The sequence below is a fragment of the Natator depressus genome, chromosome 1, assembly GCF_965152275.1.
Source record: "Natator depressus isolate rNatDep1 chromosome 1, rNatDep2.hap1, whole genome shotgun sequence".
Taxonomy (NCBI): domain Eukaryota; kingdom Metazoa; phylum Chordata; order Testudines; family Cheloniidae; genus Natator; species Natator depressus.
The window spans coordinates 251,429,776-251,451,783 of NC_134234.1; the positions used below are offsets into that span (position 1 = coordinate 251,429,776).

Here is a 22,008-nt window from a genome sequence, read left to right on the forward strand (position 1 = left end):
GGTAGTGATGTTGGGGGATTTTCACCTTCCTTTGCAGTGCCTGAGTGCACGTCACTTGTAAGGATTATCTGGTCTATCTCACTTAATTGTTTCCCTGCCACTGCAAGGGCATTGGTATTGGTGCACCTTGATCCCTCCTATTCTGTGCCTGTGGCACATAATAGTCTGATCTCCCTGGGCAGTAATACTTTGGTCTCGTTTCGGATGTTGGGTTTAGCGTGTGGGTGCTGGGTGGTGGTGGCAGCGGCATGTGCTATACAGGAGGTCATACAAGATGATCTAGTGGTCCTTTCTGGCCTTAAACTCTAGAACTCTGCCTTTTTGCAGGCAATTTCTGCTGATGTATCTTTAAATGGACACTAACCATGTACAACTGGTAAAAAATATGCCATTGAAAGACTCTGGGCACATAGAAGAGGAGTACTTGTGGCACCTTAGAGACTAACCAGTTTATTTGAGCATGAGCTCATAAGCTGTAGCTCACGAAAGCTTATGCTCAAATAAATTGGTTAGTCTCTAAGGTGCCACAAGTACTCCTTTTTGCGAATACAGACTAACACGGCTGCTACTCTGAAATCTGGGCACATAGGCATTAATTTAAAATAAGTAATGAAATAGACAGCTTGGTTGTATCACCTTACACTCTTTGCATATATTAATCTAAATCAACACTATAGTTGGCATTTGGGTTTTTTTCTGCAGGAAATTATGTTGCAGTGGGTAACATGACCCCTGTTATTGAAGTCTGGGACCTTGATATAGTGGATTCTCTAGAGCCAGTCTTTTCCCTTGGAAGTAAAAAAGAAAAGAAGAAGAAGAAAAAGGGAAAGAAGGTAAATAATGTGTGTCTGCTGATCTATTTAGATTGTAAAATCTGCAGGCAGGGACCATGTCTTTGTCTTTTGTTTGTAAGGTTATGAGCCCAGTAATACACACAGATACTTGCATCTCTGTTTTTTTGTTTTTTGTTTTTGTTTTGTTTTTTAAATTAAAGTGTAAGGTCTGGTTTATTTACCTTTGCCAGAGACACTGCATCTGAAAGATATTGTTTGGGCAGTTCACAGAAACTATAAACATGGCTCTGTCCAAATAGCTGCTAATCTATACATCATCCAGCTCAAGAGCCCACTCTTCTGAGTAATTGAGAAAAGGATTTACTTTTTTACCCCCTCAGACCTTTAGATTGTAAAAAGCCCAGTGGAGTAGGGTAATGATTCTATGTAATTTGCTGCTGAAAAGTTTGGACATATGAGTAATGTTTGCAGTAGCATTTCATTAATTTAAAAATCTAGAAGATCTCTCTCACGGTTACTGGGTTGGGGAGAGAAAAATAGGAGGAGGAAGGATCCTGGAGGACTCCCATTTACTCAGAACAATGTTCTTTGTAGCTTAACCCTTTCATTTCCTAACTTAAAAAAAAAGGTAGGCATTAGGAGGTGGTGAATCAGTGTTGATTGAGGAGAAGGGGGCAGAGTGGGAACTAGAACACGGGGAGAGAGCAGGGAGACTGGGGACCCAACTGGTGAATGTTTGAATCTGTGCCAGCTGGCGAAAGGGAGTAGCTATTGCTGCATGCTGGCCAGATAAGGGAAGAAAGGGGAGAAGAGGCAAGCTGAGAGGAGGTGCTGCAGAGGCAGCTCTGTACAGAGAGGATTTCAGCAGGTGGGAATATGTTGAATTATCTCACTGTTCCTAATCTGTGCATATAACAGTACGTTAATGAATAAGAAATACATGATTTCTCCTGGAAGCTGTAACTTTTTTTAAACCTCTTTAAAATGTATCTGTATGCAGAATTCATCTGCAGAAGGGAATCCGGATGGGCATACTGATGCAGTTCTTGACCTTTCATGGAATAAACAAAACAGGTAAAAGAACACTTGAATGATTACATACAGATAACTCTCTAAATTAGTGTACATCTTTTTGTATGAAATATTTACACATACCTATAACTTTATTGCTTAAAGATCAGCTTAACATAATGCAGAAGTTAATCCAGCTGGAAAGTACTTGAACTCTACACAAGTGAAAATTGAGACCGTCTCCAAGTTTTTTTTAAAAAGTGTTTTTTTTTTTGTGATTTGTATTTTTCAAATTTGTACCTAAAACAAAGGTGGCTTTTAGCCATCTCAGCGCTCCTGCAGTCCTGGCGACATTTGGTCCATGGGACAAATCAGAATTGTCCAAAGGTGGCTCTGATTTGTGCCAAATTCCAATGGACAGGGTGGCTAACGTGCAGGGAAGCCCAGGCAATGCCCTCTTTTTTCCTGGCTCTTCCCCTTGGTGCTGAAGTCAGAAAGCAGGGAGAGGTGATGAAGGAGCTACTATAGCACAGATATAGAATTATGTCTCCATCTCCCTGGGATTACACTAGGCAGGTGGAGTCCTCTGTTGCTTGGCTACACCAGCTTTAGGGTTTGCTTCCCACTGCCAGAGCAACACACAGTTAAGCTGTCAAAAGGGGAGCAGTCAGACCCTTATGCTTAAGAACAACAGCTTCTTTATTAGTTCTTTGAGTAGTGTCCCTCTTGGGGCTTCACTTCAGGTGCGCATGCGCCTCTTGAGCACTTGATTGAAGTTTTTCAGTTAACCGTGTCAGTTCGGCCTGCGCATGTGTCCTATGCCTCTTCGTGCCCAATACTGAGGCTATATAAGGGTGCATGGTTAATCCACCCTCCATTCCTTCTCAGCTGCCTTGGCCTGAGAGGAAGCCTTAGCATGTCTACCTTGAGCGTGCCTCTGCTCTTGCACTATTTCTCTAGTGTTTGAGAGAGTTTTTATAGTTTAGTTATTTAGATAAGTAGTGAGAGGACTGTTTTACTCTTCTTTCTCCTCTAGCAGGGCATGCTTGGCTTGCTAGGTTTCAAATGCTGAGAGGCTATACCTATGAGTGACGGCCACTATATGTGTATCCATTGCTTGGGAGAGTCCCACATCTTCTAGAAGTGCAATGTCTGCTTTGGCCTCGAGTCCAGGATAAGGGAAAACGGACAGATTAAACTCAAACTGCTAAATGATGGAACACTGCCTTTGGCCAGCTTCTGAGTCAGGTCTCTGGACCGATCCAGTGCCCCTTCCACCTTGGCACAGGCTTTCTCTAAGAAAGGGAGGACTTTTTGGAGAATTCAGGGAAGGTTTCCAAAAAGAGGTACTTATGTAAGTCTATCGTGTATGACAAGGACCAAAAAAAACTGGATCTCTTTGGGTGAAAAACCTATTCATTGGCAACCCTGCAATTCAGGATTGCAAATTATCAGGTTGTCATGGCCAAATATAATTTTACAAACTATAACAGATTCATGGCTTTTATTGAACATCTGCCCCAAGAACATAGGGAGCAATTTCAGTCCATCTGTGGGCCAATTGGTGGACAGAACTGTTCAAGTATCGTTTGATGCTATGGATGCTGCTGCCAGGTCCATCTCCACAGTGGTGGTTATGCACAGGGCATCATAGTCCCATCTCTCGGGGTTTCTGAGAGACTCCAGAACATCATGGAGGGCTTCCACTTTGATGCTTGTAAACTGTTCTCTGAAACCACGGATGAGTCTTTGCACACTCTGAAGGACTCTAGGGCTACTTTATGATCACTGGCATATATAAAATAAATAAATAAAGAAAAGGTTTCGTAGGTCACAGAGGTTGCATCTATTCTTAGTTTTTTGGGTTCCAGAGATCCACCAGAAAGAGAGAGAGATTTCAGAGGAAAGAGGGCTGCCCAACCACTCTCCCTGCCCACCCAGCCAGTTTTGAATCAGTAGTTTTGTTGGGTTGGTCAAGGGTTCAAATCCTCCAACTAAATTTACTGCAGTACCCATTAGCCCACCTCCCTGTCTGGAGACTACCTTGCCCATTTCCAACGTGCTTGGAGCAGGTCACTACAGACATTTGGGTTGTAGAGGTCATAACATTGGGCTATACCATCCATTTTACGTCACTCCCTCCCTCCCTTCCACTCCCCTTCCCTGTTCCTCTTCAGGGATCCCTCTCATGAGCTTTTATTTAGACAAGAAGTGAACTCTCTCCTTTGAATAGCAGAGTAGAGCTAGTTCCTCCTCCTCACAAGACGAGGGATTTTACTCAAAGTATTTCCTTGTGCCAAAAAGAGAACGGAGGGTGGAGACCGATCTTAAATCTAAAACGTCTAAAGAAGTTCAGAAATTCAGGATGGTGGCTTGGGCAGCTGTAATTCCTTCATTAGAGAAGGGGGTTTGGTTTCTGGCCCTCAACGTGCAAGATGCTTATTTCCCTATAACAATACACCTATCACACAAGAAATATATGTGCTTCATTATAGGACAGGATCATTTCCAATACCAAGTTTTTCAGTTTGGTCTTTCCTTGTCCCCCAGAGTGTTCTCCAAAGTCCTGGCAGTGGTAGCTGCTTACCTCTGACAAGAAGCAATCCTAGTCTTCCTGCACCTTAACGACTGGCTACTCAAGGGCCGTTCTTACGAAGCAGTGCTATCTTCCTCCCAGACAGCCCTTGCCCTGTTCCAGGAGTTGGGTCTGCAGCTGAATGTAAAAAGTCCACATTAGCCCCAGTACAGAAGACAGTTTATAGGGGCATATTTGGACTTGTTGGCAACCAGAGCCTATCTTCCTTTTGACAGATTCATAACCATGTCAGATTTGGTATGGGCAATTCAGGGGAGCCCTTGAACCACAATAAGGAACTGAGTTCAACTCCTGGAACACATGGCAGTTTGCATCTTCGTGACCGGTCACAAAAGGTTACATTTCTGCTGCTTTCAGGGTTGGCTCGGAACAACCTGTTCTCCAGTCAGACGCACCTTGGACAGACAGATAAGGAACTCCTTAGACTGGTGGAAGGATCAACTCAACATCTGTGCAGGTGTTCCTTTCTATCGCCCAGCCCCCATCATGGTTGGGTGGGGAGCACACCTCAGTACCGTCGCAACTTAGGACAGATGGACAACTCAAGAAACCAGTCTCCACATCAATATGTCAAAGCTCAGGGCTGTCAGGAACAGTTGCCTTCATATCTTACCCCTCATTGGGGCAAATCAGTCTAGGGTCATGATGGACAATGTATCCTGCATGTTTTTTTATTAACAGGCAGGGAGGAGCGAGATCTTCTCTCTTGCACTGAAGCTATGAAACTGGGATTTGTGCATAGCTCATCAGATGCAAATTTCAGCAGTCTACCTCACAGGTATTCAGAACACCACACCTGATATCTTCAGCAGACGCTTCTCACAGGATTATGATGGGAGCTAAACACCAAAGTTCTCCATATTATATTCCAAAGATGGGGGCTTCTAGAGTTCCAGGAACAGGAAGTGTCCTCTTTTCTGCTCAAGATGGGGTTTGGGCTACCAGTCCTTGGGAGATGCCATTCTTCTTCCTTGTGTTTCCTCCAGCACTACTGATACTAAGAGTGAGGAACAAGATCAGACAGGACAGAGCCAGATTTATCCTTCTAGTAGCAACCTGGCTGACACAAGTTTTGTACCCTTACCTGCTTACCTGTGTCCAACCATCATTCAAGCTCCTGACCGTTCCTCATTTCCTATCACAGGAAGTGGGTTGTGTGCTTCATCCCACTCTAGTGGTTCTCTGCCTCATGGCGTGGCTCCTGGATGGTTTACGGGGTTAGAATCCTCCTGCTCTATAGAAGTACAGCAGGTCTTACTGAAAGAGATCAACCCACATTACTTACCTGCAGAAATGGAAGAGATTCTTCTATTGGCATTGCTGCCTCCAGCCTGATTTGGTGCCACTTTGTCATCCTGGTTTACATGTTGGGTCTAAAGAAATTGGGATTATCCATTAGTTCAGTTTAAGTTCCATTTGGCTGTAATATCAACCTTTCATCCTCCAGTAGAAGGATGCTCCATATTTGCTCATCTAGTATTGTCTAGGTGTAGTAAGGGTCTGGAGACTCCCTATCTGCAGATTAGAAACCCTGTCCCAACCTGGGACCTCAACCTGATACTCAGTTACCTTATGAACCTCCATTAGAACCAATGGCAACCTGTTGTCTGTTGCATTTATCTATAAAGATGAACTTTTTAGTAGCTATCATATCAGCCCGTAGTGTTGTGGATGTTGGAGCCCTAATGGCAGATCACCTCCCTACCCATACCACTTACGGTGTTCTTTAAGGACAAGGTCTCTTTACATCCATACCCTAAATTCTTACCTAAGATTCTATCGGAGCTCTTCCTTAATCAGTCCATTCATCTACCAGTATTTTTGCTGAAGCCACATGGTTCTCTATAGGAATCCTGTTTACATATCCTGTATGTTAGAAGGGCATTAGCCTTCTACTTGTATAGAACCCAGTAATATAGGAAATCACCTAAGCTCTTCATTTCTTTCACGAATAGATCCACAGGGTTCTCGATTTCTACTCAGACACTGTCGAGGTGGCTATCTGGATGTATTGTCACTTGTTATGATGCTTCCCCCCTCCCCCACCCCACCCCAAGGGTGATAGCATGTTCAACCAGATCACAGGCAATAAATAGCTATGGCATTACCGAAGAATGTACCAGTATCTGAAATATGTAGGGCTGCTGCATGGGCTTCAATGCATATGTTTTCAAAATGTTGCGCTCTGATCCCAGCTGTCAGATTCAATGCAGCATTTGGGTCTGCAGTGCTGTTTGCAGCATGGGATTCTATGCTGAAGCTCCCTCCTCCATCAGGGGAAACTGTTCGGAAGCCACCAGAAGTGGAGCAAACATCAGGACACTACTGGAAGAAGAAGATGAGATTACTCACTTTGTGCAATAACAGCAGTTCTTCAAGATGCCTGTCCCTGTGGGTGCTCCACTACCCGCTTTCCTTCCCATCTGCTTCAGACTGTTCCTTAGGGGGCGTTTGGGTGGAGAAGGAATTGAGGGCACTTTGCCCGCATACCCTATATAGCCTTGGTATCCAGCACGAGGAGACATAGGGCATGTGCACAGGTCGAATGGGCACTACTAACTGAAAATCTCTGATCAAGGGCTCAAGAGGCACATGCGCACCTGAAGTGGAGCACCCCTAAGCACTCACATCTCAAAGAACCGCAGTTGCTGCACAAGGTGATTAACCCCTTCTTTCTATCACCTAGGTTGTTTTTTCAATAACAGTTAGTACAGGATCCTCAGCAAGGGTCTTGTAAATGGCTTTTCCATTAGATACGGTATGATCTTTTCCTACTGCTGTTAACTCTCTCTGAGGATACACTTTACAGTTCTGCATCCTCGTTTTCAGCAGCTGTCAGCAATCTCCTCTGAAAACTCCTGGTTTTATCCGGATATTACAGATGAAAAAATTCTCCTGTAGATATTCACTGAACATACAAGAAATTATTAGATGTTAATTGGCCACATGTTGTCTACTGCAAAAAGAATGTGTCAGATGACTAATGTGAATGTAAGAAATGATTTAGTGATGGATCAGTGAATGGTACACAGTTTGTGTGCAATCTTTCAGCCTTTATCATGGCTAACACCAGCAGTGTGTAACTAGAAAGTCAATGTCATGATGACTAAAAGCAGCTGGTCTTTGTAGGAGTAATTTGTGTGACCCTGTATAATATTAAGCCCCTGTACGAAGCTGAATAAGTGATTGGCATTCCTGGTTCTGTAGTGTACTGAGTAATATAACCTTGCTGACACCAGTGGATGTTGCAGGAAAAACTAATCCTAAAATGCAAAGGTTGGGTGCAAGTCAAGAACTCAAAGAGCAGTCTTAGTGCAGCATTTTTAATTGCATTTTAAAAAGTAAGACAAGCTATGACAGCTGCCTACAAATCGCTTTCTGGCTGAAGGGCCTCACTGGCATTATTTGTAAAATGTCCTTGTAATCTGCACGGTGACTTTTGTAAATTTCCCCTCTGTGGCGTCGCTTTGGGGGAACAGTGTTTTGGAGGAATGTCAGATGTCTTTCAGTCAAGACCTTCATTCTAATATGGAAAGCAGGGGAAGGCTTCAGACAGTGTTAAATTATAAAATCTAACACCTTTAGACAAATAAGGGTGATTTTTGTTGTGCATTTAATAAATCTCTGACACTGCTGCTTGGGCTTTGTCTGATTAAAGTTCTTATCTCTGTATTTACAGCCCTTACCATCATTAATTTTTAAATATGAAACGAGGGCCCAAATGTAAAAACCATGCAGGTAGCTCCTTTAACTTCAGTAGGATGACTTGTCAGAGTAACAGGTTTCAGAGTAACAGCCGTGTTAGTCTGTATTCGCAAAAAGAAAAGGAGTACTTGTGGCACCTTAGCGACTAACCAGTTTATTTGAGCATAAGCTTTCGTGAGCTACAGCTCACTTCATCGGATGCATACTGTGGAAAATACAGAAGATGTTTTTATACACACAGACCATGAAAAAATGGGTGTTTATCACTACAAAAGGTTTTCTCTCCCCCCACCCCACTCTCCTGCTGGTAATAGCTTATCTAAAGTGATCGCTCCTAAATGGCCCACCTTGATTATCATACACATTGTAAGGAGAGAGTTGCAGGTTTGGACTATTTAGTTAGTGGAGAGTCTGAAGAGGAAAATACTTGCCACAAATGGGTTTGTTTGTCTCTTAGCTATGTCGATACAATATTCAAATCTATACTGTGTAGCTCATATTTAAGAACCCCATCTTAAAATGTCCAGAAAGGAATAAGTCCTCAGATTTCTTGGTTATATCACTGGTACCATATAATTGACAGGAGAATATTTTTAGGTTGGGGGGCTGGGGGAGAGAAACACAACTGTATGAGCAGTAAACTAAAGGTATAGCCCTTCCGTACAATACTAGATTTTCTGTTCAGAAATATGTAACATATTGCCATTAAATACCGAATGTGTTGTTCTTCTGCCAGATTATCTTTTATGCTTGAAGGTTGTAGGCTGTAGACCTGGGCTTACTTGAGATCAGAATCAGTCTGTGTATTTATGACCTAGGGCCACTATTTGTTCACATGTATGTAAATGTCTAAAGCTTTTGCTTTTGTATGTTGTTAGAAATGTGTTAGCAAGTGCCTCAGCTGACAGCACTGTAATTCTGTGGGATATGTCCGTGGGTAAACCGGCAGCAAACCTTACTTTACATATGGACAAGGTATGTGGATATTGTTATATTTCTTCTGTTGTAAAATATAGAAAACAAACTGCAACTTATTACATTGAAAGGTTAGTGGCAAACTCTAATGTTGCAAAACTGCTTTGGTTATAACCACCATGTCAAACGTTCATAATTTTCTGAGCGAATCACTTTTGTGGATTACACTATTTAGGCTCTGTCAAAATCTAATTTGTTTTATCCTTTGGAAAGTTAGAGGGAATATTTAACTCAGATTTTTAGGGCATCTTAAAATGCTTTTCATTTAAATGTAACCCCATGACTGTTTTAAGACAAGGAGAAGCCTAAAAGTGCTGTCATAAGTGACAGAAGAATAGACCTGAAAAAATGGGTTAGATCAGGGGTCAGCAACCTTTCAGAAGTGGTGTGCCAAGTCTTCATTTATTCACTCTAACTTAAGGTTTCGCATGCCAGTAATACATTTTAATGTTTTTAGAAGGTCTTTTTCTATAAGTCTATAATATATAACTAAACTATTGTTGTAAAGTAAATACGGTTTTTAAAATGTTTAAGAAGCTTCATTTAAAATTAAATTTAAAATGCAGAGCCCCCTGGACTGGCGGCCAGGACCCGGGCAGTGTGAGTGCCACTGAAAATCAGCTTGCATGCCGCCTTTGGCACGTGTGCTATAAGTTGCCTACCCCTGGGTTAGATTGTCAATAGTTCCTTTATAGGACAATGAGTAATGGTAACAATGTTTCTAGCCCAGGTATGTTTTAATTAGGGCTGTCAATTAATCGCAGTTAACTCACGCGATTAACTCAAAAAAATTTATCATGATTAATCGCACTGTTAAACAATGGAATACCAATTGAAATTTATTAAATATTTTGCATGTTTTTCTGCATTTTAAAATTTCTTGATTTCTATTACAACACAGAATACAAAGTATACAGTGCTCACTTTATATTATTTTTATTACAAATATTTGCACTGTAAAAATGATAAATGAAAGAAATAGTATTTTTCAGTTCACCTCATACAAGTACTGTAGTGCAATCTCTTTATCGTGAAAGTGTAATTTATAAATGTAGATTTTTTTTTGTTAGATAACTGCACTCAAAAACAAAACAATGTAAAACTTTAGCGCTTACAAGTCCACTCAGTTCTACTTCTTGTTCAGCCAATCGCTAAGCCAAACAAGTTTATGTACATTTACAGGAGATACTGTTGCCTGCTTCTTATTTACGTCATCTGAAAGTGAGAAGAGCCATTCGCATGGCACTGTTGTAGCCGGTGTCACCGGTATTTACGTGCCAGATATGCTAACCATTCGTATGCCCCTTCATGCTTCGGCCATCATTCCAGAGAACGTGCTTCCATGCTGATGATGCTTGTTTAAAAAAATAATGCGTTAATTAAATTTGTGACTGAACTCCTTGGGGGGAGAATTGTATGTCTCCTGTTCTATTTTACCTGCATTCTGCCATATATTTCATATTATAGCAGTCTCGGATGATGACCCATCATGTTATTCATTTTAAGAACACTTTCACAGCAGATTTGACAAAATGCAAAGCAGGTACCAATGTGAGATTTCTAAAGGTAGCTACAGCACTCAACCCAAGGCTTAAGAATCTGAAGTACCTTCCAAAATCCGAGAGGGATGAGGTGTGGAGCATGCTTTCAGATGTCTTAAAAGAGCAACACTCGGATGCAAAAACTACAGAACTCAAACCACCAAAAAATAAAATCAACCTTTTGCTTGTGGCATCTGACTCAGATGATGAAAATGAACATGCGTTGGTCGAGCAGAACCTGTTATCAGCATGGACACCTGTCCCCTGGAATGGTGGTTGAAGCATGAAGGGACATACGAATCTTTAGTGCCTCTGGCACGTAAATATCTTGCGATACTGGCTACAACAGTGCCATGTGGCCGCCTGCTCTCACTTTCCGGTGACATTGTAAACAAGAAGCGGGCAGCATTATCTCCTGCAAATTGTAACCAAACTTGTTTGTCTGAGCGATTGGCTGAAGCAGGACTGAGTGGACTTGAAGGCTCTAAAGATTTACATTGTTTTGAATGCAGTTTTTTGGTAAATATTTCTGTGTTTGTATTTTCAAACTACAGGTTGCAACCAAGTGCTGGGTCATGGAATGTAAGGCACTGGGTCGCGGTGATTCTGGTCAGTACCGCCGACCAGGCTGTTAAAAGTCCCGTTGGCAGTGCTACCCACCTAAGACAAGCTAGTCCGGGGCACAGCGTGGTGTCGGAACAGGTAGGGAAGTGGCCAGCAGCAGGTCTGCCCCCGCTCTGAGGACCAGCTCCTGGCCAATGGGGGTGGAGGGTGGCGCCTGCGGGCGAGAGCCGCACGGAGCCACTTGCGTACCTCCTACCTAGGAGCCGGACCTGCTGCTCGCCGCTTCTGGGGCGCAGTGTGGTCTGCAGTGCCAGAACAGGCAGGAAGCCTGGCTTAGCACCCCCACTGCACCGCTGACCGGGAGCTGCCCGAGGTAAGCCCATGGCCCAATCCCCTGCCCCAGACCTGAGCCCCCCCCCAACCCAGAGCCCCTTCCTGCACCCCGAAACCCTCATCCTCGGCCCCACCCCAGAGCCTGTACCCCCAGCCCAGAGCCCTGACCCCCTCCTGCACCCCAGCCCTGAGCCCCCTCCCACATCCTGAACCTCTCATTCCTGGCCCCATCCCGCAGCCCTCACACCCCAACCCTCTGCCTCAGCCATGAGCCCCTCCCACACCCTAAATCCCTCATCCCCAGCTCTGTTGCATCACAGGCATCAACAATTTTCTTCAACTGAGTCGCCAGAAAAAAAGTTTGTATTAGGTGAATTGAAAAATACTATTTCTTTTGTTTTTTACAGTGCAAATATTTGTAATAAAAATAAATATAAAGTGAGCACTGTATGCTATGTATTCTGTGCTGTAATTGAAATCAGTATATTTGAAAATGTAGAAAGCATCCAAAAATACTTAAATAAATGGTATTCTATTATTGTTTAACAGTGCGATTAATCTTGTTAATTGCTTGACAGCCCTGGTTTTAATATATGGCACCTAGATATTATGATGACAGGTGCTTTAGAAATACTTAGCTCTTTATATTAATAATTTTCACATTTTAATTACAATCTCAATCATCTAGTCAACGTAGATCACTGCTCTTGGCAAACTTCTCATGTACTTGTTTTTTTCTTTGCTCCTGCATGCATAGTTATACAGTTGTTTTTGTCCAACTGGAAGCAGATTTTTTTTTTTACCCACCCCAGCTTATTTTTTGAAGATTTTTGGCAAAAGAGGGAACACCTCTAGTTTCACCTCTGGTGAGGTCCTCTTGGAAATCTAAAATGAACGTCCTCTATCTTGCTAGATGCATACTCTGCTCTATGAAAAGGTCTTGAGTACCAACAAGTATACCAGAGTTATAGGGAATAGTGCTGTACCTTATCCTACATGACACTGACTGAAACAGATGTCCTGTATGTATTTTAAATCCCAATGTGTGTTTCTAAAACTTTCAATGTCCTTATTAGGTCCAGACGTTACAATTTCATCCATTTGAAACACAGACCCTTGTTTCTGGATCTTATGATAAGTAAGTGGGGAAATATTTGCTTTTTGCACTATTGTAGGTGGGTCTGGTAGCACCATCTTGTATTCAGGTTGCTGGATACTTCCTATTATAAAACCTAATTTTCAATAGCTTATAACTTTTTGCCAAATTTTTAACTGTTTGAGATGAAGTTTTCCATGCCAGGTGTCTGCCTCATGCTAATTTTTAATTTATTAATTCCGCCAGAATGCTTTGGCTGCTTCCAAAAATGAGGTTAGGGGAAAATGTTTTCCCCTGTAAAATAAATAAATAAATAAAAATCCTGGCTACATTTTCTTTGTAAAGCTCTAGCAATCCCATGCTTTGGAGCAGGTACTTGAAGTTTGGCAGAAGGTGGTGGCCTTTGTCTCAGGACGGTGCATTTCTTCATTCCCATGAAAAACAGCCTAAATTTGGTCAATTTAGAAGCCTTTGACAAATTGCAGTTCACCCATGCTCAGTAGAGACTTCTGTGCTCTTACTGTTCCTCTCTCCACTGGGCCTAGGTAGCACAGATGAGGAAGTAGGCTGATTTGAATGAAGAAGGGATACAAACCAGACCTATGAGAGGTGTAGATTAGGTTAACGAGACCTGTGGGAGGTTGGGGGGAGAGGGCTGAGTCTGGGGACTATCAGGGCAAGCAAACTTGGAGCTAGTGGGTTGGAGGGAAGGAGATGTGGTGAGGGGAGAACGGATCTAATGGGGAGCTGGGGTGCAGAGGGAGAACTGGGAATGGCTGGACAAAGGGGCTGGAACAAGTAGCCAGGAGAGGGATATAGGGGAACGTGGGTTGGGGGAGGTGACGGGAGGCATGAGAGTGACAGATTGGCTAAGGAGCCAGGAGGAGTGGAACTGGGAATGGGTGTGGACAGTGGCTGGGATGGTGTATGTGGAATGGTGAGGATAGGGCTTGCTGGGCAAGGTGACTGGGACTAGGATGAGAAGCCTGAGGAATGGAGATAGGGACTGGAACAGAGACAGAATTGGAATTAGGGACAGGTTGGAGAGGATGGGGCTAAAGGGGTCATGTTTGGGGGAAATGAGCAGAAGTCTGTGCTCCCTAGAGCAGACTTTTTTCCAGAGCTTGAAATGGAACCCAAGATTCCTGAGTGTCAACATTCCTCGTTGGTCAGCAGATACGCTGCAAAGTGTCCCATCCCCCTCTAGTGTGGTCCACATAGAGGATGGCAACCTATAATTAGCAGTTACTGTTAGCTCAAGTGGCAGATGTGTCTGCAGTGGAGCTAAGGGTTCCAACCCTGACGATGAGCCATGTCTGTCAGTGCAGTACCACATGATGGAAATTGGGTGGTTTTAGTTCCCCTTTTTCTTTAAACGTAGGAAATTACACAGAACTGCATAAAAAGGCCTTTATTAAAGTTGAAAAGTAAAGCACTCAAAAGTTCAGAAATGCTAGAATGAAGGTTGCCTGTGCAGCCTAAGTTTGGCTCCCCTGTGTGTCTGCGTTATGGTGCAGTCTTCAATTATACGATCACATGCTATTTTTTCCACAGGATGCCTGCCTGACTTGGTACTTGAGATGGACCTGATCTGGGAATGAACTGGGGTTTTGTAGTGAAAGAGACTTTTGTCTGCAGGATGCCTGTTTCATTTCTTGCAGAAGTGGAGAGGTGTGTAGTAAATGAAGCAGGGAACTGCAGGAAGAGAAAAGATGGTCTCAGGTTGAATGCTGCCCTGGGGAATGGGATTCTGTCCATGCGTGAGTTCCTTGTGATCTTGGGCAAGTCACTTAAGCCAGATTTTTCACAGATTGCCACTCACTGTATGTTCCTCATTTTGTGGATTCCAAACTAGAGACCCTAGGGTCTGATTTGCAGAAGTGCTGAGCATGCCCAGCTGCAATTATAGTCAGTCGGAGCTGTGCTTTGAACTTAAGTGCTATATAATGTTAACTATTCTGAAAAATCAGGTTCTATATGTCTCAAATAGAGCACCCAGAATTAGTAGATGTTTTTGATATTAATTTCTGTTCCTCACTTCTCCATCTGTAAAACTGGGATAATATCCCTTCACAGAGGTGTTGTGAAGCTAGATTAATGTTTGTGAGGCACTCCAATACTATAGTGATGAGCACTATAGAAAAGCCACTGAGGAGATTCTCTCTTTGGAGCAGGGGTTGAATAGTGTGTAGTAAATAAGGCCTGGGGCCACATGCTGCACAGTGAGAAGACAAAATATTGAGCAGTTGCTCGTCCATTTTATGCACTGCATAAGGCGCAGGGGTCCTGTGGAAAAAATAGGATGTGATCATGTCATTAAAGACTGTATCCTAATATGTGCTCACAAGAGGGCTGAATTAAGGTGGCACAGGCATTCTGCCATTTCCGACCCTTTCCTCATTTCCTAACTTTTGAGTGCTTGACTTTGTGACCGTAATAATGTTCTTTTAACGTAGTTGTGTGTGTCTGTGTGTAATATATAAAGGGACAAAGTGTTCATGGGGAATACAGAGATTCCAGCTTTGGTGTATAGTCGCTTCGTTGTTTCTTAGCTATACTTCCTGCGTGTTGTTCTCTGCTTAAATACCAGTCATCCTGTTTCATTTATTTATTTAGGTATTCTCTTAGCAGGTCTTTGTTTCCAAAGCTTGCATTTGGGTACTTCAGAAGGATATATACTACCTGTTCTCATATTTGTCTGAGAGGGGAGTAATTTTATCTGATTGATGGTACCCACCATTATTTCATTCCATAACTACTCTTTCCTGTCAAATTTCTGTTCTAGTTTTTAATGTTTTTCCCTTCACATTGCCACAGTTAAAAATGTATCCAAGGCAGTCACACCTTTTCATTTGCTGCATTTAGCTTATCTTAGAAATCTGGTAGAGTCTCTTAAAATATTTAGATGGCCTCTGGGATGGTTTTGAGTCTACTCCTATGCCCAGTTTCCCTTTTTTTGCCAGGGCAGACTTCTCCAAGTCGTCTGCAGCTAGTCCTCCAATGTCATAAGCACCCGTAAACCATGGTACTGATTTCCTTGAAGTATCCTGTGACCTAGAAGTAGTTGAAGGCTTTTGAAGGATGTCTGAGAAAGAAATGTTTATTGAAATGAGCTTTCATGACATAAGTCAAGGAAATCTATTAAAAGCTATGCTATGGCAACAAATGTGCTTTTCTGCTGCGGGATGGAAGACATGAGGCTTTCAGATCAGTGTTTGGGCTTTATGTTTTTGCTTTTAAACTACAAGATTATATTGGGGATATTAACTGAGTTGAAGAGGTTTCTGAAGCTATGGTGTCTCTTTCTTCCTTTCAGGGGTGAAAGTAAGCCGGTATGGGCCAGTACGGTGTACGGGTAAAAAGTGTCTGCCAGTACTGCCCCGTACCCAGCTGACTTTAAAGTGCTGCTGCGACTTTAACGTCGCTGCCCCTTTTGCTCCCCCCGTCGGCAGCCCTGCCGGGTCCCTTAAAGCGCCGCTGCGGCAAAGGACCGTGTTTAAAGTGCTGCTGTGACAGCACTTTAATGTCGTTGCCCCTTTTGCCTGCCGTTGGGGGGGGGGGGGGGAGGGAAGGAGCAGCTGCCCTGGGGCTGGCAATTTAAAAGGGCCCGGCCCTCCGGCCGCTGCTGCTGCTACCGCATCAGCGTCCGAAGCCCCGGGCCTTTTAAATCGTTGCTGGAGCCCTGGGTGGCATGGGCCAGGCAGCGTGGAACAGCTGACTGGCGGACGCTGACCCCCAGCCCCTCCCCTTCCGCCCGAAGCCCCGGCCCCCGTACTGGTAAGTCTTCGGCCTTACTTTCACCCCTGCCTCCTTTCATTAACATCAAACAACTTTGGCATGCTTGCTGCCACTTGAAGAGTTTCTGCCCCATTGGGCTCAACTCAAGAATTATCAGAGTCCCACATGAGCTGCTCATTCTCATCTCATCTCTTGCTCATCTTAAATATAGGATGTCCCCAGCCACTTCTAAAGCTTAATGTCCTGTTTAAAGCATATTTGAAAATACACACAAGATGCATTTTTCATAAATTGATTTCCAAACTAACTGGTTATTTGAAACTAGTAAAATGAAATTATGTATGTTCATATTGAAGTGATATGTTGGTGTATAATTCTGGCCCCCGTGTGATAGTATTTCCTGTGTAGTGATTGTATTGGAATTTATCTGCCTCATTTAGTCTCAACAGAATGGCTCTTGTACCCTCGAGAAATACCTTGGTCCGTAATATAAATCCTTTCTACGTCTTTAGCATCATCTTTTATTTGCTTTTCAAAAGTCAATCTGAAAACCTAAATGCTTCCTGTGTTTTGAAGCTGCTTTCATTAAAATTCATGAATAAATTAGTGAGAACATTGGTTTATCATTATTACCTAGCAAACTTCATGAAATGTTCTGATGTGATTTCTTCTAGGTCTGCTGTCCTGTATGACTGCAGAAGTCCACAGGATAACCATCGAATCTGGCGGTTTAGTGGACAGGTTGAGAGAGTGACTTGGAATCATTTTTCACCTTGTAACTTCCTCGTGAGTATATATTCTATAACCACACGCTTATGGCTGTCATTGGTGCACTTTACCTGCTAATCAAAGATAAGGGTGTAGCTGTTCAGTTGTTGTCACTGCTATTTCATGGGCCGAGTTGAGCTACCAGCATTTTCCCCCTTAGGTGTATAGCCCTTGATTGATAACCTGCCAATAATTAGTAATGCTGATTACTTATGAATTTGGTATCTTTGTCACATGTATGCTGTTACACCATCAGTCAGCCAATTTGTGCTGTTTCCTTATCACCCTGGAGACTTAGCCATGTTTCGTTAATTTCTAGTGGTTGAAGTAGATTTTCCTCTGCTGCAGCCCTGTTAGGTCTCACTGATACCCTCTATTGAGATGTTACTTGCTCAGAATTTTATTTCAAACATTTTAAGTATAGATGAGACCACTTTAATTTAATCCCTTACTTAAGCACTAGAAGGCCCTGTCTGACAAGTGTAGCTGGTCAAAAAATATTGGAAATTTTAATGAAAAAACAGGGTTAGACAGGGATTCAGTCTCCACATCCATTCACTTCTTTGCTTACAATCACCAAACGTGACTTGCATTTCATTGCATTTGTGAAGTAATCACCTTTTTACTAAGACCACCAACTCATTTTACATAGACCAGATCAGATAACTTTTCAGTCACTATTGACCTGGAATAGATTTGAACTGGTAGCCAAGAGGTGAAAGGCTCCATATCCTCTGACATACTGGGGAACAGCCCAGATCAGTGAGGGGCTGTGTCCCCCTGTCCTGTAACTTGTGGTGCCTTACGATGCCTTATCACTGTAGCGTCCAATCTAGACTGCTCACAAACAGCCTTCCAGCATGCAGGTCACTCCCAGATGTGTTTGTGTAATGGCAACCTGCCAGTCATACTCTGGCTCTCACCAGCTGTGGTCATATTGCAGGGTGATCCCAACACACTACTACTTCTCCCAGATTTTCCCCCACAAATGCATGTCTTATACTGCCCAGCCCTCTCCTGGGCAGTCCCAATTATGGTAAGTCCGTTATTCCTTTAACGGATAATATACACTAGACTGTTCTCTTAAAGAGTTACCCAGGAACGTCAACTTAAACACACTGGATTAAATAAAACAATAAAACAATTTTATTAACTACAAATAAATTGATTTTAAGTGAGTACAAGTAATGAGGCATAAACGTCAGAAATAGGCACTAGAAAATGTTTTATTTTTCTTGTAACTAACTTCTCAGACTATATTAGATTCAAGTAAAATTTCTCACCACATGCCTCTAGCAGCTTCACTGATCAAACTCTTTAGATCAGAACCTCTCCCCCATAGGTCCATGGCTGTTTCCTTTGTCTTCTCAGGTGCAGAGAATGAGGTGGGCAGGGAAAAAGAGTGGCGTCTTGGTGTGTTTGCCCCTCCTTTTTTATAGTTCCTGTTTGAAAAGCATTTCCAGCTGAGAACCGGGAGACAGGCAGTCTGCTGAAAGGAGGAGACTCCATGTTGTTTTTTTGTTTACATGCAGATCTCTTAGTCCCTGCCTCCCTTCCTTGTCAAAGACTTGTCTGGGAAATGTACTTCAGACATGATTTTAGCTTATGTTCATAACTTTACATATAATGCTGCTATATGCACTTTACCTTGATATTACTGATCAGCAAGTTGAGTTTTCAAATACATCACAAGGCATACCTTGTACAAAGATTATTATAATAGTGCGGAGGGTGTGAACACAGGTGTTTTCCGTCACATATCCCATTACCTAGTGTTTGAGTCATGCGGCGTGTCAGCTTTGCAAGCTATTTAAGTGCAAGCTTAATCAAGCGTAATTTCTTGTTTAAGAAATGTGTTCTCATCTTGTTCAGGATACTGTAATATAAAGTCTGAATTTGATGGATTTTACAAACTTTAGATTGGATGCTTAATTCTTAGGCTGTTTCTAGTGAATTGATATGGCAATTTCTTTTGACAACGTAATGTTTTCCCCAGGCTAGCACAGAAGATGGCTTTGTGTACTGTCTAGATGCTCGTTCCGATAAGCCACTTTTTACTCTGAAGGCTCATGATGAGGAAGTATCTGGTAAATTTTATATCTTCCTTTTATATGTAAAACGTGCCCATTAACGTGTAGTTGGAATAAGTCTTTTAAATAGTTAAGTAAATATGAACTTGTTTGAGAGAGGCAGTCTTTTGTTTAGCAAAAACCTTAAGTACTAACCATGGTAGCTGGCCATTTAAATGGCCTCTTGGTCGAGTTGTATTTTAAGGGATGTATGTTTTGACCATAATGCATTTTTCTCATAGAATTGCATGAATAAAAATGTCAAAGCAAATATCACTGCTTTGGGTCACATTCTTGAATGAAGTAGTTTGCACAAAAATATTCCTGCATGAGGAGGATTCTGCAAAAACAAAAGAAACACCATTGATCTTTTTTGTATTTTAGTTTTTTAGATTAATAATCTCTCTCACACTCTGGGCCAGTGATGATTATTACTAACACGTACACACTCTGCAACTGACTCAAAAATGAGCACATAGTCTGGGATAACAAAAAGAAGTGCCTCTCTGATAGTTGAAAGAGGAGGCCATGAAGTAAGGAATTAGCAGTTGGAAGGAGAGGATTGAGCAATGATTGCCATCTGAGAGGTCCTGGTTACTGCCAGAGGAGAAAGGGGCACTGAAGGTTTTTCACACCCAGAAGGATCCATGCTTCTCCCACTAAGTGTGTGGTTTCAGAGTAACAGCCGTGTTAGTCTGTATTCGCAAAAAGAAAAGGAGTACTTGTGGCACCTTAGAGACTAACCAATTTATTTAAGCATAAGCTTTCGTGAGCTACAGCTCACTTCATCGGATGCATACTGTGGAAAGTGTAGAAGATCTTATTATATACACACAAAGCATGCATATATAATAAGATCTTCTACACTTTCCACAGTATGCATCCGATGAAGTGAGCTGTAGCTCACGAAAGCTTATGCTCAAATAAATTGGTTAGTCTCTAAGGTGCCACAAGTACTCCTTCACTAAGTGTGTGTGTGTGGTGGTGGGGGGCGCACAATGTTTCTATTGGTCTCCCAGTCCTTCCTTTAAGGCACATGGAGAATATGAGGTTCATTTGACTTCCCTTTAAAATGTTACACAGGGAAGAAAAATATGTAACAATTAAATGGTGATTTTAAACTGATCTGTTCTAACTTTTCAGGACTCCAATTAAGCAGTCAGATCAAAGGGTGCCTTGTGACATCATCTGCTGACAAATATGTGAAAATTTGGGATATATTGGGAGACAAACCAAGTCTGATCCATTCCAGGGATATGAAAATGGTAAGTAGCTTATACGTCATTCTAAGAAAGTTTACGTATAAACCATGATTAATAGAGCTCACTTTTGATTTTAACCAGGCTTCATTGTCTTGTTCTCCTTAACACTTCACATGAATTGGGCATCTTGTCTTGGGTACTGTTAGTACATCACACAATTCAACACATGACTGGCAGCCTCTGCTTTAAAGCCTTGGACCAGAAAAAGCAATTATTTTTTAAAAATCATTCAAAATCAGTTTTGAAGAGGCATAGGAGGGCCTTACATTTGTTTAAGTTGTTCTGTCAAGGTGTGTTAAGGTGACCTTTTTTTGGACATTAAAGCAATATTTTTTCCTCTAGGGTGTTCTCTTCTGCGCAGCTTGTTGCCCTGATATGCCATTTGTCTATGCCTTTGGAGGGGAGAGAGAAGGGCTTCGAGTCTGGGATATAAGCAGTATTTCGGCAGGTAACATAATCTCATTAATCAGAGTTTCAGGGTTCCATTTTTTCTCCCTAATATACTGCATATTCAGTAATACATCAAACGAAGCAACAAGGTGGTTGAGAGAACTGCAGGCTTCCGGTGGGTAATGAGGTGTATCCAGCATCCTGTTACGTTGTTCTGCTGCTAACAGTGTGCCACGCGCTGTGGGTAGATTAGTCCCTGCCCTGATGAGGTTTCAGTCCAAGTGGAATAGGTGCCTTGATCTCATGCTTTGAAATATGGCATTGCAGTCTCACAACAAAAGTGTTGGAATCCTGCTTTTTTTTTTTTTTCAAAGTGTGAATCTTTTTTTTTTTTTTTTTTTTAAAGTTCATTTTGGTTAAGAATTTGAAGTGAAGCCTCCAGTGTTTGTTAAATATTACGTATTTTCTTTCAAGATGTATACAAAGGTGACACTGGTTTAGCTTATTCTTTTTGTTTGTCTGATGTACTGTTTTTTTTTAATGCTGGCTGCATGGCTGAGGTTGAAGATCTTCAGTTACTTTTTATATTTCGTCTCTAGAACCACTGGCTTTTAATATGCAAAAAAACTTTTGGCTGTGGTTTGCAACAATTGGACTGGTTTTGTCCGCATGCCCAATTGTATTGTTTTATCGTGTTATAAACGGTAGTGATGTTGGATCTACCTTTTTGAAAGGCATGCAGAAAATCAAATGAAAATCTAAACCCTAAAACCAGAATTAAATTTTAAGCATAACACCTTATGCAAAACTTAGCCTATCTCCAAGTGTGAGTAGGTGGATACCACTTAAGTACATAGGAAACAACCTGCCTTTCTCACACTTCTCTTCAGATAGAACAATCACAGACCATTTGCAACATGACCACAGAACAGCAGCCAGCGGCTCTGTGCGGGAGAAGAACCGTGCCTTCCTCTTAATGTATTTAGTTAGCATAATTTCTTTGTTTTGAAATATAAAACTTAAACCTTCTTGGTTGGAAAAAAAGCTTTCAAGACTCTGTTCGACTAAGTTTAAGGTTCCCATTTCATTACTGTAAACCATGCTCTAGCTGCTGTAGTGATCTTCTCTCCGGGATACTGGCATTTATGTAATCTCTTGCGTTGCAG

The 22,008-nt window shown here is 42.2% G+C and overlaps 2 protein-coding genes across 2 annotated transcripts in view; both read left to right on the plus strand.

The window, feature by feature from the left end:
• The window catches only part of CRY1 (cryptochrome circadian regulator 1), a 510,254-nt gene that overhangs the window by 466,971 nt on the left and 21,275 nt on the right, over positions 1-22,008 (plus strand). The gene's annotated exons all lie outside the window — the stretch shown is intronic.
• Positions 1-22,008, plus strand: part of PWP1 (PWP1 homolog, endonuclein) — a 41,994-nt gene that overhangs the window by 16,273 nt on the left and 3,713 nt on the right. Inside the window, exons 7-14 of the mRNA XM_074941224.1 lie at positions 703-833; positions 1,795-1,868; positions 8,985-9,081; positions 12,596-12,657; positions 17,028-17,139; positions 19,118-19,208; positions 20,334-20,455; positions 20,795-20,900. Of these exons, the coding sequence (XP_074797325.1) occupies positions 703-833; positions 1,795-1,868; positions 8,985-9,081; positions 12,596-12,657; positions 17,028-17,139; positions 19,118-19,208; positions 20,334-20,455; positions 20,795-20,900 (795 nt within the window). The remainder of the gene's footprint in view (positions 1-702; positions 834-1,794; positions 1,869-8,984; positions 9,082-12,595; positions 12,658-17,027; positions 17,140-19,117; positions 19,209-20,333; positions 20,456-20,794; positions 20,901-22,008) is intronic.